The sequence below is a fragment of the Wasmannia auropunctata genome, unplaced genomic scaffold (genome assembly GCF_000956235.1).
Source record: "Wasmannia auropunctata unplaced genomic scaffold, wasmannia.A_1.0 LD336116.1, whole genome shotgun sequence".
Lineage (NCBI taxonomy): Eukaryota > Metazoa > Arthropoda > Insecta > Hymenoptera > Formicidae > Wasmannia > Wasmannia auropunctata.
Window position 1 is genome coordinate 2,811,584 of NW_012026774.1, and position 16,536 is coordinate 2,828,119.

The window sequence follows — 16,536 nt, forward strand, 5'->3', positions numbered from 1 at the left end:
TAACTAAACTAACACGTCGATATTAATTCGTCGAATTTATTGAATAAAATTACCAAAATAATTACATTATTTTGTTGAACTTACTAAAAGAAAACTTATTTTGTAATTGCAACCCAATTTTATATTACTGTGTACAAAATGTGAGTAACCAAATAAAATTGTGTTGTTAAATCAAAAATTATACCAAATTTTGCTTATTTAATTATATATTTTGCTATTTTAACAAAATTTTAGAATAAAACTTGACTTTTGTGAATAATTCTCTGTTTTTGTTACCATTAGTATATCTTTTCTCTCAGTGTGCCAGTCATGCATATAGATCTCGACTCCTTACCTCTCTTTTCCGTTTCCTATAGGAAACTTTGAAATCACATGTTATTGTAAAAATTGGAGCGTGGTATATATAAATGCGAGGTTGTTGCTAGCGAACGACGCGATTTGTGACAATAACGCTCTATCACTTTATTCGTGCGAGCCGGACAAACGACAGGAAACATGTCTGGCTGAGCAGAGCATTCGATAGGCGACTAACAAAAAAAGGAGACTCGTACACGTAGGATTGCATTTGTTTCCTATGAATGCGTGTAAATCGTTCTATAGAATTGCCTGCCGATAATAATTATAATTTTACGTATAATAATTTTATAATCGAGGGGCGACAATGGTGAACGTACCGGAAGCTACACTGGGTCATAATGATTTATAATTGCGCACAGGATATTATAGGTATGTACAAAAAACACGAGCGAAAGAGTCAGCATTGCGCGTTCATTGTGAATCCTCATTTTATATATTGTTATCTCATTCGCTACCGTCGGCTCTCGCGACTTCTCGCGTTTTTCCGTCGTCGCGATCGGGCGGTTCTCTCAGGGCGGGTAACGGACGAGCACCGTAAAAATGTTTACAGCCTACCGTGAATTTCGAGCGCGCAGTTTTCACGCTGTAGCGCTTTAACGGAACATCATTAGCTTTACGATATAACGGTGGTAATTTATAACACCGTTTAATTATCGATGCTCTTTATGGGCAATGTGACGTATAATAACGCTGTCGCCGATGTCGCAACGATATGTTGCCGCGAATCTTACGATCTTACAGGATGTTCCGTGGATTGTATAAGATTCCACGGACGCGTGAAACATTGCACTGAAGACAATTTCCAGTAAATCGATGGTAAAAATGTACAAAAAGATTTTTTTAATAATTCTTATAGAAATTATTTAGTCATTTGCACGTCGGTGTCGTATATTTTTTGCCCCTCAATACCGCAGTTTACAAAGCAACACCCTGTTCTCATTATCACCATAATATTCAAGCTACACCTGCGGCGAGGTTCAAGGATTTTCTTAGTCCCGCTCTTAAATAAATTATCTGGGAGTCCCTAATTCGAGCTGTATAATGCTAGGAACCCTACGGTCCGTGTCAGATCGTTTATGACTCCATTATTAGTCGGACGATCGACGGTCGGAAATACGAAGGTACAAATACTCGAAATTATTAAGACGAAACGGTTCACGGCATCCTCTGAGTTGTTATAGGTTCATCGAAAATCCACAAGTCCTAAATCTAGGTAAAGTCAACTGTGAAATAAGATACCTTAAATATTTTCTTATTTTGTGTGCAAATTTATAAAGAACGCAGCGTCATCAACGCTTTTCGTTTCGAGGATCTCTTCTCCAGAAAATTTCTCGACTCGCTTGTATCCTCTTAAGATAGCGGCCCGTCCCGAACAGAGTAAACACGTTTCCTTCGCGGTGTCGTTGTTAAGGCCCCGAAAAGGGCCTACCCCAATCTTTTATATCTCGGCGGATACAATGCCGCCGGGAGGCCTAAACTGGCTAGCATGTAGAAAGACATTGTACCCGGCAAACATCTGCTCGAAATACAAACCGCTAATAGAAGTGCACAAAGAGATATCACCAAAGAAAAATGGGGCGACAAGAAGCATAGGGGAAGCGACGAAATTCGAACGAAAACGGGGTGAACAGCCGTGTGTCTATAGGATGTAACGAAAGAAAAAAAAACGCCTAACAAAAAAACTGATTGAGACGTTTACTGTAAAAAGGGTTTGCGACTAATAGCGACAAAAGATTCGGCCTTGTATTTTTATTAAAGAAGACATTATAAATCGTATCTCGAAGTTCAATCTCGGAAGCGTTACCGTGAGAGTTTCGCGATTAGAAATCTTCCACCTCCCTGCCGCGGTCTCATAAATCAACCGATGGCGGAATCTACGAGAAAGCGTGGATTTTTAAGAGTTTCCCATACGGAAAGGCGCGCAATCGCGTTGTCGACGTTACGTGCAGCGCACGTGCGTCCGGTTCTAAGCGCGCGCACGCGCGCGCGTCGCTTTTGGAAGAGATCGAATCGGGCGATTCCCCGAAGAAGGAACCGAACGAGGAAGAGAAAGAACCGCGTCGTGTGGAAAGGGTGGAAAGGAAAAAAAAAACTATTCCTCGCTCTTAGTCATTGGTTACTAACGCAGACGTGAGCGACTCCTTTCTAGCGTGGGTCGGCTTGAGAGTATTTAATAGGAAGCAACGAGCAACAGGTACGAGCCTCACGAGCTCGCCTTGGGTTACGCCCATTCCGACTCGCGCTTCTCGTCGTACGGCCGCTATTTTCTCTTTATTGGCGTGGCTTTTCTCCCTTCTACGATCTTTCTCGGCCGGACCGGAAAGCGCCGTCATGATCCCGCGCACTCGGCCGCGCTGGGCGCAACTCGAGAACGTCTTATGCCCGGCCGAGACCGATACTAGAAAGCTTGAGTAAAATATATATATATACCTATGTATATGCACGTCTACGTGAACGTTTTAAAGTGATCAGGAAGTTACATTTTATAATAATGAGCAATCGTCGAGCGAGTATCCTTATAATAATGCAACAGAAATTACTATGCTCTGCAAACTGACATATTTATGGTAAGAGATAAAGTGATGAAGGCATGAGTCTTAAATTAATTACCCTAATTAATTACTGGAAAGATATGAATCTTATGATTATTTTCATCATTTTCTCACAAAGCCTCTGAAGGTCCAGTAAAGAGTCCCGACGAAGGACCCAACGGCTATTGCGAATTCGCGGTAGGTGCTCTCGCGAGACGAAACTAATTTTCCACCGAGCAACGATCGCCACACGTTGATTGTTTTTGTTACCGACGTCTCGGACGCCGCCCGGAGAAAGAGAAGGCGAGCGTAAGGAAGGAAAGACGGAAGGAAGGAAGGGCGGGCGGGAGAGAAATTTTAAGGAGCGAACGAAACGGAATCCCGTGATGGGCTCTCCCGGGATCTTTTTAAAGTGCCGCGGTCTTCCGATAATTAGAGGGCAGCCATTGTTACACCGGGACTCTCGAGTGGAAGGGAGAGGAACGGGATGAGGGAGAGAAGCGCGCGCGCGCGCGCGAGAGGAAAGAGAACCGGCGGTAGAGAGACGGCGAAACGAGACTCTCTCGGGGAACGGAGAGAAAAAAAAAGAGATCCCGGCCTACCCCGCCACGGAAATACATGATTTTAAGAGCCGCCACACGATGGAGACGGTAAACGACGTGAGTGAAATCGAAAGAGGAACAACACGAGCGCGAAGACGCGAAAAGATCGTGAGAACGGGAGAAAATGACGGTGTCGAAAGCAAGGCGCGCGAGGAAACGCCGGGCGAACATTCGAGATAACTGATTTAACGCTTTTCAGAGAACCGGAGAGCACTCGCACGCGATAGCGCGTTTCTGGCTATACCTTCGCGAGTATATTGAGCGACTCTACGACGCGAGATCGTTTAATAATTTTATAATAAATATATACATGCAATGTAACATTGGGAGGCTAGTTCTGAATAAATTAATTTCTATAAATATAAATAAACAAAATTGATATAAATATAATAAATATGATAAGTAAACACATGTAATATCGCTCGATGCGTAATCGAACACACGTATACGAAATTGCATTTTAGAAACATGGTTGATCTTACCTCAGGAGCAAGCATCGAATCTCCCTCATTATGCCGTATCGTTATAATTAAGCGACTGCCGCACACACCATCGCGATCGAGAGATGCTGAGATTATTTTTAGGCCGCTTCCTTCACAAAGCGACCGACGTGCTCTCGGATGTGTAACGACACCGCCCGATGAATCACATCGGCAGGCAATTAGCGCGTCTACCGTTTCCATAAATCATCTCCGTCGCTCCTTAACGGCGCGGTACAAATTGGGCCACTTGGTCTCGTCTGATAATAACGTCGGCGGCGCTTTCACCTCGAACAGTATCACCTGTGTGCATCGCGTCTTCTCCACAGTCATACGTCACACGAATGTCGAGCGGCTCGAAAGTTTTCCGAAGGTGTATAGAGGTGGCAGTGAGGTGTATTCGTGTCCCACTCGATCGACATGTAATACCTTCGACACGTCACGCTATAATCCCTATCCGCGTTGCCAAGAAACGACGGCGAGACGCATTTTCTCGGAGTCATTCTCGGATGACTTGCGTCCGCATTTAATTTCGCGTCGAGCTCGCTGTCTTTAACGTATATCTCGACACTTTTACCGCTCAGCAGACGGCTAAAACACTGCGTATCGAGTATACACGTTACGCGCAAAACGCGTCGTCACGTTAGCTATTATTTCTGTCCACACCGTGTAACGTATAGATGGAGGACGTGGAGGGAGATCCGTCGACATGAATTAGATCGACCGCATGAACGATCATAGTTTCCAGCTAATTCTGTCTTAACGAAAATCTCTCCGAATTCGGAACGGCACGTTCGCGAGGATTCGGCATGGTGGTGAACGCCACGCGCGCAGCGACGCTGGTTCTCCAGCGAGTCGGAATTAAGAGCGACGAGGACGACGCGTCTCGCGAACGAGGCCTCGGTGTGTCTCGCCTGCGTGATAATTGGACCAAGTCCCAGGCCACTGTTTCTCTGATAACAGGTTCTCCGGTTTCGGTGCACCGTTTCCAGCGGCTGCGGCCGTATCGCGCGCGCATGCGTCCCCCAGCCCCTCACCGCCGCCCCGACGTCTCATCTCCTCTTTGAAGAGGTCGTAAAGATAATACCCACATGCTAGCCCGGCGGCACATCAGCACGGGAAAATTTATCCAGATTCCATTTCAATGGAGATCGTTCGGTGCGATTAATTAACTCGACGGACGGGCCAGAGGATCGCAGGCGGCCATCATGAGGGCCGCTCTGACATCGGCAGCAGCATCCGCTCGCGGACGGCAGGCCCTATTGTCATTGTTTACGAGCGACGTCGCGCCCGTCTCTCGAGAAATCGACGCGCGGCTCCGTTTACACGGGGTAATTAGAGCGGACTTTTCATCGCTCGGACAATGCACGCGTGTATATATTCGAATTTCGAATATATCGGGAATTAATTTACCCGCGGGGTAAACCGAAACGTGACTGAAAGCGAATCGCGTAATTAATTAGCGCGGGTAACATTGTTACAAATACTTATTTCAACCATTCTTCAGATATCTTCCAAATATCTTTTAAATGTTTATCTCTATAAATTATATAATTTATATAAATTTATATTTATATTATTTAGTCCAACGATTCCAAGGCTGATAATTAATTATTATATTTTTCTCTTTATAATAATCTGTAAACGTATATGTTTCGCATGATGTGAAGGATTTAAGATCCCATTCGCTAAAAGAAAATCGTCGTGCTGACAATGGGGTGTTATATAACATTGTTACAAATATTTCAAACATTCTTCAGATATCTTCTAGATATCTTTTAATTAAATTTTTATCTCTATATAAATTATATAATTCATATAAATTTATATTTATTTGGTCCAACGATTCCATGGTTGATAATTATTATATTTTTTTCTTTATAATAGTCTATAAACGTATATGTTTCGCATGACGTTGTGAAGGATTTAAGATCCCATTCGCTAAGAGGAAATCATCGATGCTGACAATGGAGTTCTCTTGGGGGATTATTCCGGTATACCTACGACGCGATCGTGCCTCACGCTCTTTTAGTTAACTGCGAGTCGGGTCAATTTAAGCGGTGGTTTCCCCCGTTCCAAATATCCCTGCCTTTACGATCCATAAAGGGACGAAACTCGCTTTTAGTGGCTATTACACGAATCTCTGGCTCGGCGTAACATTTACGGCTTACGCACCGCGTGTGCGGCAGTCGTTAAAACATATCGCGCGGTCTGCATGCTCTCGGTGCGCGCGAGTCCTCTTTATAATTAACTATACCTATACGCGTTGTCATTTTCCTGCGCGATCCTTCCTCCTGGGATCTTTTTGAACAATAATATATCTTATACATTTCGGCGTCACCGTCGTTAGAATAAATGTCAAACTCTCTTGACATAAAAATACGTTTCAACGGAAAAGCCGATCGAACCGACGCTCTTTCAGAGCTCAACTTGGATTAGTCTCGAGTAATCTCTTTTACGGCATTACCTGGAAGTTTTAGAAAAGATCTCGGCCCCGTTCTTCGACGACGCGTTGTGCATGACCCTTTACGTTCGATTCGACTCTTTCGTACAAAAGCGCAGCGGATAAGATGTATGTAAAGTATACGAGGGCATAGGAAATATATCGTCGTGTCGGGGTTCTTTGAGAGAAATCACGCGTAGGCGCGCGCGAGGCCCCGTTCAGGCCCCGATATCGCGGAGAGAATCCGCGACTTATTAGGCGCCGACGCCGGATCAATTTGCGGCCTCTATTAATACGAGAATCTAGTTCGTTTGCTGGACCGATTATCTATCCCGAGTATCTACCATCGATCTATCCATCACGCCATTGCAGCTTTCGTCTTTTGTCTTAAATTTACATAAGACTTTATATAAGAAAGGGTGAGTGCTGCAAGTAAAGAATCGGGACAAGCTGCAATGTATACTCAATTTCCTATGTATTATTTTGTATCAGATTATCAAAGCTGCAATGTATACTCAATTTCCTATGTATTATTTTGTATCAGATTATCGATTGAATATTTTCTCAAATTTTTCCTCTCATTGTCGATCTCCTGCATTTTTTTCTATAGTAGCGTATTTCACGACCAAAGAAGAATCTTAATTTAAAAAGAACCCAATTTATTTATAATAGTAAAAAATTGACAATAAAAATTTTTAGAGAAAATTGATCTTTTAATTAAGAATAAAGAGGAAGAATTTGATGTTATCTTTAAAGAAAATAAATTGCGAAAGAAGCTTAATTATATTATAACAGTCTCGTTTCAATTTTTTAAATAGAACATCTAAGAGATCAAATATCTAGAGTGTTATAAGAGACTGAATGCTATAACAAAATAAGTATATTTTCAAGTTAGATAAAAATACAAACAGGAAACTCACTTTAATTTTATACTTTTACATAATATTTGCATGTTTGTATAAACTTATTCAGATACTAATTTAAAATGTTACGTAAATCATCTTGAAAATGTCGACTAGAAAAATTTCTTAGCATTTCTGAGGCTCTAATAAAGAGGCGAAAGAGGAAAGACAATTTCCCCAATCCACGTCGAATCCTTATTATTTTTTAAATCGAAAATTATGATAAACGATTCGTATAACTCGAAATACAAGTATAATTGGGAACAAACAGAAGACATTATCTAAAGTTGGGCTCCATGCTCCGCTCTCAGTTTCTCCCTCTCTTTCTATTCGACTATCTTTTGCCGGAATTTATTGCGTCAACGAGTTGATTATCAAGGAGCCGATCAGAATTTACGCACCTGAGCGATCTCACGCACGACCAAGCGCTTTTTACGCTTCCCTCGTCAGCGTCTATGAATATTAATAAGGTCGGCGGATCGACGAAATCCTCAACGCGCTGGAAGATATTTCTTTTACGGGGGACGCAGCATTGCATCTCGAATTCGATTAATTACTCCGATCGATTCTTACAAGTAGGCGGTTCCTTCATACCCGGATCTGGTCTTGTTGCAAAGTTTTGTAATCACAAAAAAATGAAATGATAAAATTTTCTCTCACATACGATTAAACCTTCTATTTTTGGCATCAATCTCTTTATTTTTAGCTCCCTCAATCCCTATTTGACGAATAAGAATAAAGATATCGTTGCTAGCGTAACTAAAATGACATTTCACTTTGTATACGCCATTAAAGAAATAGAATGGGGATTGAGGGGGCTAAAAATAGATACAAAAATATAAATGGATCAATAGAATTTGGAGAGGCTTGAAAAAGAGTTCGCTATGGTCGAACCTCTGTATTCTTAACGTCTTTTCCTATACGCTGTTGTGTTTTGGTTTCTGGATGCCCGTATTCTTCTCAACAAGATCACGAGGAGCCACTTCTATCGATACATTGACCGCGCGATCAAAGTGGCTCACGTGGCAGGAATTTCATCTCGCTTCCTCGAACGCGCGGTCTCTTGCCGCGTGTGCAAGTTGTGTACGAGGTGCGTACGGAGAGCCGCTTCTCTTGCGCGGAAATAATTGCTCGTGGCAATTAACCGCGTATGTAATTAACTGATAAATTGATGCGTTAACTGCTCGCCATTACGCAACGATCCGAGATTGATCGTACGCGAGATGGGCCGATATTTAAATCAAAAGCAATTTACGGAACGTTCGTACGCGCGACGCGTACCGACGGTATACCCGTCTACTTTCATACGCGAAACGTGCAAACGTGAGGTATTTTGTCGAGGAGTTGGCTCGCTTGTGAAAATATCTCGAAAAGGAGCAACATAAATTCGCGCGATAACAAATCTATCGTCCTTTGTTGCAACGGGGAAACTTAATAAAGAGAGGGATTAACGCAACGTTTAATATCTGCGTGGCGAGTGTCACTCGATCGTGTATTTATGGGAGAAAAGTAAGACTCTTGTGTATATACGCGGCCACAACTATCCGTAATTTTTATTCTTCATTGAAACCGCGCCGTAAATCAGCGATTGGTCATGCTCGATTAGATCGCATATTACGTCCGGAAACCTATTATTACATTTCGTAAATCCTTCCAGAGACGGCGCATGCCGTCGCGTATCACGGCTAAGTAGAACGTGCGCAGCGCATGTTCTACGAGAGGGAGAGAGAGAGAGAGAGAGAGAGAGAGAGAGAGAGAGAGAGAGAGAGAGAGAAAGAGAGAGATAATTATCTTAATATTATTTATTTATCGATATTATACTATAGCCGATCCCGCGAGACGCTGGAAATCGCGCGGTTTACCGTCCGAAGAGAATTCCATTAGAAAGGAAAACGTAACTGTCTCTCTCCCTGTGTGTATATTTCGAAACTTCCGGTATAATTAACGCACAACAAGTTGGTACGCGCAGGCGGATTTCTCACCCACCACGCGCGCGATTCCTCTCTCGCTCGCCCGCTCCTTGCCCGCGCCTCGCGGATGACATTAATAAACACCTATTACGCGCAGGACGACCGTCGTCGCCGTGCCTCATCGTAAAATTGTACGCGGATGAGAAACGGCCGCGGACGTGAGAAATTATCGTCTTAAAACGGGAATCGCGGGGACAAGGGAGGAGGGAGCGGGGGGTGGAGGGGGAATTGAGATGCGCGCAATTAATTAATAGAGAAATTATTTATTAAAACACTGCGTCCTCCTGACAGCATAATTGGAGGTTCTATAATTCTTAAACAGGAATCTCCACTAGTCTCTTCGTCTCTTGAGCAATTTCGCGAGAGGGCGGGGAAAAACGGGCATGGACGTGTATAGACACTTTATTTATTGCTATAATTTATTTATTTATTTGATTTGCAGAACGCCGCCTAAAAAATTATCATCGTCCTCCGTGAGCATTTAATGAAATCTTGATGAGGGTTCATCGTTAAAAAGGAAAACGAAATCCATTTCGCGTTGCAATTGAATGATCAACGATAGCAGTTGTATATACTTACATTAGCAATTACTAATAGACCGTGAACTCTCGCGGCAGCTTTTATTGTATCGTAAATCACTCGGCCATGAATGGTAGATAAAATATCTCTTTTCTCTCGGTGCCCGTACCACATCGTATTTCGTCTAATGGCACGATCCGTTGTAATTGCGGTGCTTTTTTTTTCGCGAGTGGTACAGCAGGATACATTTCAGTCCGACTAATTGGAATAATGTAATTATTTATGCATACCAAGATAAACCAATCATTGCATCTTATCGGGGATATTATCGATACAAACAAGTAATAGTTTGATAATTATCGGACCGATCGATCGCCGCGGGGCGATATCTCGCGTCCTAGGAAACAGATAAATCTTCCTAATTGCGACGCAGAGGAGCGATACGAATCGACTTCCCGTCCGCGTCCTCGTGCAGAGTCAGTCCCATCTCTTGCAGCGCCGGATTATCCGGCACGCCCGTTTTTTCGCAACTCCTAATGATCTCTTGATTCTCAGGATTTCCCTCGCACAGATTTCTCAAAGCGAGAATGGTCCATTGCAAGATAACTGCGTAGAAATTGTCAATAGAATAGCAAGCAGAAAAAGCAAACAAAAGTAAAAAAAAAAAAAAAAAGAAAAACGTGAAATTCAATTACACTTACGCGGATTCCTCGCGTCTATGTTGCAACAATCCAGAAGCAATGGGATTCCATCGATCTCGCGAAACTGAAATCGTATATTATATCGTTTTATATATATATATTTTTTTTTATTTTTTTTTATTTAAAACTTCTCGAAGTAGCTCACGAAGAGCGACTTTTGTCCGCACGAACGATCGAACGCGATGCATAACGTTACTATTTCCGTACCAACAAGAGATTTGTTATAATTGATGATCGACAAAAAATTATCTGCGTCCTACTATCTATCCTACTGACTACGGCAATGTACATGTCATCCTTGACGCTAGGAGCACAGAATTAATATTCCGCCCGCAGGCGCTCTCTCTCTCTCTCTCTCTCTCTCTCTCTCTCTCTCTCTCTCTCTCTCTCTCTCGTTTCCGCTCTGATTCATCATAACTAATTTATCTGTCAATACGCATGCGACGCGAACTTTGTCATCTCGCAGATCCGCTAAATTCGCAGCGCGTATATCAGATTTCGATCGTCTTGCTACATCTCCCAGCTCAGATGGAACACTTAATTTCGCTTTGTCCGACACGACAGGCCGCGGTGCTATTGCGTATCTTTTGTTCGCGTATTCCGTATCATCCGCACCACGCGAGATGTAATCGGGCGGGAGAGAAATATCGATTTACCGGTACATGCGTAGCGCACAACCGTGGCGCGCTAACAAAAAGCCAAATTTATATTTTGCAACTGTCAAGGTTCTCTACGCTTGAAAATAACCTATCATCATTCATGGAGGTATAATTTTAATCCCTTGGGTGCGGAACAACGCGACGCGAGCGTTCTGTGTGGCCGGAACTCACAGTCGGACGGCAGCAACGAGCGCGCTCCGGCCATTCTTTTTCTTCGTGTGAAGCTTAAGATACCCCGAGTGGTTTCGCAACATACAGCTGAACAACATACAGGACTTTTACTAAAACACTTGCGTTTTTCTCAAACTTCAAACATTTTTTAAATAAAAATTAATTATTTTGTAGATAAAATAAGAAGTTAAAAAAAATACGCATTTATATTGTAATAATTATTATAAATAAAAGTTTTAAATTAAAAAATCGAGAGGATAAACGCTCTGTATAAAATAATAATGCAATCCAATACGCGTTAATTAAATTTACGATAAAAAGAAAGAATTTAAAATTGCGATTAAAAAAGAATGAAAAATAAACAGTTACGAATTTCTTATTAAAATAAATTTAAATTTAATTTAAACTAAAATATTATTTAAAGAATTTATCGTGAAATAGTAATATTAATATTAATAGTAATTAGATATATATGCATGCATCTTTTTGTTATATTTTCTATTTTTATTGTTTGTTTTCTATTTTTTTATTACACGTATATCGATTGCCACCTGCTCAAAACGTGATGTTTTAATTCTTCTCGAGACCATTATGAGGCGCGCTTTAACGGCCCGAAATGCCCGAATAAAACACATAAGGAATGTTCCTTATCGACGCCAGATAAATTTTGTAAATTTTACTTTTCCCTTTTTTTATGTATAAAATACTGATATAAAATTTTTCATGTAATTGCACTTACCAGATCTTGACACATTTTATTTTTATGTACCACATTTGCAATGACTTGTGTCAGTCCCGCTTTAAAGCCATATGCAGGATGCTCCTGTGGATCGCAGTTTGCTGCCGTTGTTCCGGTTGCCTCGGTACCATTTGTACTTGAGCATATATTTACAGCTCTATTTTGTGCATTGGGTGCCACTTTACTTAAATTTGTTATTGGAGTAAAATAATTGTCTGCTTCCTTTCCCATCATATGTAACGACATCAAGAGATCTATAAATATAATACAATTATATCATCTTTACTTCACGCCTAATGAAATTGTACTAGAAACTGGTGTACTTACATTTACAGTTAATAAGCAAACACCTGACATTTTCAGAGATCATGTTTTGCGCAGTAAGAAGCCCCAGAATATTAAGAATAAGAATAATTTCCGTAGGATCTATGCTATTCACATACGTGTCCGCGGTCTTTAAAATGAGATCACTCTTTTTGCAAAATGTTAACGCTAGAAATTCCGCCTGATCCTTTGTGAGCACCGTATTCAGATCGGATTGCCAGGACTTCCAGATTTCATTGTGGATAATTTCAAGTAAATCTAACTTCTCGCTGACAGCCGCACTGTCATAAGTATCCTCAAATACATTTGGTTGGCGTAACAGAAGTAACAGCGCATCCTTTGCGGATGTAAAATCTTCCTTGGCAGGTTTTAACAACTGTAAACCTAGATCTCTCTTCTCCAGTGTGAAATAGCTGTGACTTAATTTATTTAACGCGTTGTGCACGTATATGCAAGCTGCATTGGCGAGGGGTCTGTGATCAGACTGCATGCAACTCCTAAAAATAATTAAAACAATCTTTTTATTTTCAACAAATAACATAAACGAAAATTATAAAAAGAACTATTAAGATTTATATATGTAATTATTAAGATTTATATATGTAAAACTATATATTATAAACTTGTAATTATATATTATAAATATGTAATTATATATAAATAGAATAGCTTGTTTCAAGTTATCATAATTTAAATTATAAAGAGCTATTAAGATTTATGAATGTAATTATATATAAACTTACAGAATAGCTTGTTGCAAGTTATTATCACAATTTAAATATCTCAGAATGTCATTGTCTGCGGATGTAACATCCGGACACGCGTACGTAAATAAATTACATAAAAATTGGATGCTGAGCCTAAGGATGTCCAATTCGTTGTCGAGCAAGCGGAACACAGACTTCCCACGTATCTTAATGCAATCTACAGTCCATTCTACGACTCCGTCGTAAGGAAAGTGCGAATCGTGCGGATAATCGCAGTTCTCTCCTCGTTTGCATAAATCATTCTCGACCAATTCATTGTACAAATCTTTGCCGTATCTAACGGATTCTACGTTTTTTATCGTATGCCGTTTGTATTTGTAACTGTCGAGACAAGAGTTCCCCAAGCATTTCAGGCATAAAATTACAATCGCATCAGGAGCGTTTTCGCTCACGAGTACTCGACACATCTGTGCTAAGATACTTGCGTCCGGCATCGTCCTGAAACACGTGTAATAATTATCTTATACAATTATCTGTCAAATGACAACCTGCAAACATTTTGCTGTTTCACACTTACTCTGACTCCTGCCCGACAAAATGCCTCGGTTTGACATTTTGCAATAATTCATCCCAGTTTTGCTCTTTTATAATTACTTTTAATTTCTGCGAATTAATGCGTGTCGTCATTTTTAACAAAATCGCCACTGCTTATTGCCCGGACGATGCTTTTCATGAGCACGTGTCAGCTGATACATACGCATTACGCATACACAAAACAAAATCGTGGATGTGTTATCCACCGGAAGTGTCCGTGACTACGTAGTTCAACGTGTACGAACCGTGCACGTAGAGGTCAGCAAACGGGTTCCACTCAAAATGCGGACACGGTGATACCCCCTCTCGCGTTACCCTCAGTTACCCTACCGCTACTCCATTGCATTCAATCATCGCGACTCTCCGTGACTAGCGTTTGTGTGACAAGTCGGCATTTTGTACTTCTACGCCTGCTATTGTAAAACAAAAAGCATTTAAGGTAAACTTGGAACTTAGCCTGATAACTAATTACGTTAAATATCAATCAAATATTCATAATCACACTCGTATCACACGTATTCACGGAACACTCGATTTCGTTTTGCCATGTCATTCTTTGTTAACCGACTACTCACTCGGTTTGTTATTCTGTCAGTTTGAGCTTTTATCCGCTTCTATCGATATCCAAATGCTCTTTCGTGTATTATAATTGCGCATAATAATAGATATTGACGTTCGGTAACTTTATTGAATTTATTTGTGTCATCTTTGCTCGCGCTTAACCTCAAACTTGATTTCTACAGGACGATCGTCGAGCTCCAATTTCAATTTTACATTACTTTCTCGATGATTTAGAACAGAGAATTGAAATATAAAGTAGTTAAGGGCAACAATTTGTCATATACTAATGTCACCTATGTCTAACCTGTGAATCTTTTATCTGTTTCAAGATGTTTCTAACACGTTCCGAGTACGATCGTGGAGTGAACACCTTCTCGCCGGAGGGAAGATTATTTCAAGTCGAGTACGCCATAGAAGCCATAAAGCTCGGCTCCACCGCCATTGGAATCGCAACAACGGAGGGAGTCATTCTGGCGGTGGAGAAACGTATCACTTCTTCTTTAATGGAACCGACGACCGTAGAAAAAATTGTAGAAATTGATAGACATATAGGCTGCGCCGCGTCCGGTTTGATGGCCGATTCGCGGACGATGATCGAGAGGGCTCGAGTCGAATGCCAGAATCATTGGTTCGTCTACAACGAGAGGATGACGGTGGAGTCGACCGCTCAGGCGGTGTCCAATTTAGCTATACAGTTCGGAGACAGCGACGACGACGGCACTGCCATGTCGAGACCGTTTGGCGTAGCAATGCTGTTTGCGGGGATCGACGAGAAAGGCCCACAGCTGTATCACATGGACCCGTCTGGCACTTTTGTTCAGTTTGATGCTAAGGCCATAGGATCTGGTAGCGAGGGAGCTCAACAAAATCTTCAAGAAGTATATCATAAGGTAATTTGCCTTGTTACCATCGACTTAAACAATATTTATCGATATTAAGTACTAAATTAATATCGTTGTTGCAGTCCATGACGCTCAAGGAAGCGTCGAAAGCTGCGCTGACGATATTGAAGCAGGTGATGGAAGAAAAACTGAACGACACCAATATCGAAGTGATGACAATGACGCCCGGACAATTGTTTCACATGTTTAGCAAGGCGGAATTACAAGAGGTGATCAAAGATATTGCTTAAAAGCTATATGGGTACACACGTGCGAAATTATAACGGACAGTCTTACTACACTAGATCGCGGAGAAAAAAAAAACAAATTTCTTAATGGAATAGCGTGTAATAATGTAAATTATATCTCCACTTTCCACAGGAGCAAATACCTTACGTCTGTATATTTAATATTTTCATTTATCGTCTTTAAAGAGAAAATATTAAGAAAAAAGAAACATGGAGTGGAATTTATAACCTTTTCACGTTGCCTTTTCACGTTGCATTCCTTTAATATGGTTCCCTCAGTTATTTTTGTTTATTTTTTTTATAAAATCTATGTATAAAAATGAAGTTTAATCAATATATATATGTGTATATATTATATACATATACGCATGTATATATTGTACAAATCGACATTTCTACTAATTAATAAGAAAATGTTGATTTCGAATTGATAAAAAATTCTGTTGTTAAAAAAATGAAATTTAAAAAAAAATGCTCAAGAAGTAAGACTTATATTTCCAACACACATGTACATAAAATATAAATTTTGTTTCCAATTTATTTTATTTAGCTAATAGACTCCAACGCCACGTCGGAAGAAAATCTCACAAGACCAGCAGCTGGTAACCTGTTGCCAAGTCCTCTGTCCCAGCCCTCTACCTCCTTTAAAGGATAAAGCTGGTCTAGATGCCTTTCTCCAGATGCTCCTACGTTCCTTATCTTTCCATTCCTGTACGTATTTTTATTTCATTAACATTGTTTCATCTTCCTGTTTTATTATTTTGCCAACCCGAATATTGATACATACTATTCAGATGAATATAAAATAAACTTTAATTTGAGAATTTATATACATTAATATATATTAACAAATTAATATATAATTTAACGCACGTGTGTTATTTATATATTTCTATAAAACAGTTATACTGCGATTGAATTATTTAATTTATTATTTCGTATTAATTTGTTAAAATTAAATTTTTTAATGAAATATTTAATTTCCACCCATATGTCGAGTACCTCGAAAATTATCGTAAAAAGAATTGAAACGAATAACCGCGAATAGTCGGAGATTTTTTTGCCACGAGCGGGCAGTGATAGTGTGACACAATAGGCATTTCCAGATCGATCCGTTTGTTAAATTCGTAGCGGTCGGAAATGGGTGT

At 40.6% G+C, this 16,536-nt stretch overlaps 3 protein-coding genes across 6 annotated transcripts in view; 1 reads left to right on the plus strand and 2 right to left on the minus strand.

Annotated features, from left to right (window-relative positions):
* LOC105462926 (protein Wnt-7b) overlaps nucleotides 1–4,151 on the minus strand; it is a 50,827-nt gene extending 46,676 nt beyond the window's left edge. Inside the window, exon 1 of the mRNA XM_011709862.1 lies at nucleotides 3,973–4,151. Within this exon, the coding sequence (XP_011708164.1) occupies nucleotides 3,973–4,001 (29 nt within the window). The 5' untranslated portion in view covers nucleotides 4,002–4,151. The remainder of the gene's footprint in view (nucleotides 1–3,972) is intronic.
* LOC105462906 (proteasome subunit alpha type-5) overlaps nucleotides 1–16,216 on the plus strand; it is a 64,658-nt gene extending 48,442 nt beyond the window's left edge. The window contains exons 1-4 of one of the 2 annotated variants that reach the window (XM_011709820.1): nucleotides 14,022–14,137; nucleotides 14,589–15,149; nucleotides 15,224–15,370; nucleotides 15,939–16,216. In XM_011709820.1, the coding sequence (XP_011708122.1) occupies nucleotides 14,589–15,149; nucleotides 15,224–15,370; nucleotides 15,939–16,043 (813 nt within the window). In that variant the 5' untranslated portion in view covers nucleotides 14,022–14,137 and the 3' untranslated portion in view covers nucleotides 16,044–16,216. Of the gene's footprint in view, nucleotides 1–14,021; nucleotides 14,138–14,588; nucleotides 15,150–15,223; nucleotides 15,371–15,938 lie in introns of those variants that run through there. The other variant, XM_011709828.1, reaches the window with a different exon arrangement.
* LOC105462918 (ataxin-10) lies at nucleotides 9,528–13,926 on the minus strand. Of its 3 annotated transcripts, none has more exons than XR_976129.1 (7): nucleotides 13,682–13,926; nucleotides 13,141–13,602; nucleotides 12,401–12,894; nucleotides 12,074–12,327; nucleotides 10,505–10,568; nucleotides 10,143–10,409; nucleotides 9,528–10,061 (listed from the first exon to the last, which is right to left on the minus strand). XR_976129.1 is itself a non-coding variant. In XM_011709841.1 (6 exons), the coding sequence occupies exons 1-6, from the start codon at nucleotides 13,789–13,791 to the stop codon at nucleotides 10,222–10,224; spliced, it is 1,572 nt and encodes a 523-aa protein (XP_011708143.1). In that variant the 5' UTR covers nucleotides 13,792–13,926; the 3' UTR covers nucleotides 9,528–10,221. The 3 variants fall into 3 exon arrangements, 1 of the variants encoding a protein (XP_011708143.1); XR_976128.1 differs by having other exon boundaries at nucleotides 9,528–9,734; nucleotides 9,864–10,409; XM_011709841.1 differs by having other exon boundaries at nucleotides 9,528–10,409.
* Nucleotides 16,217–16,536: the final 320 nt, after the last annotated feature.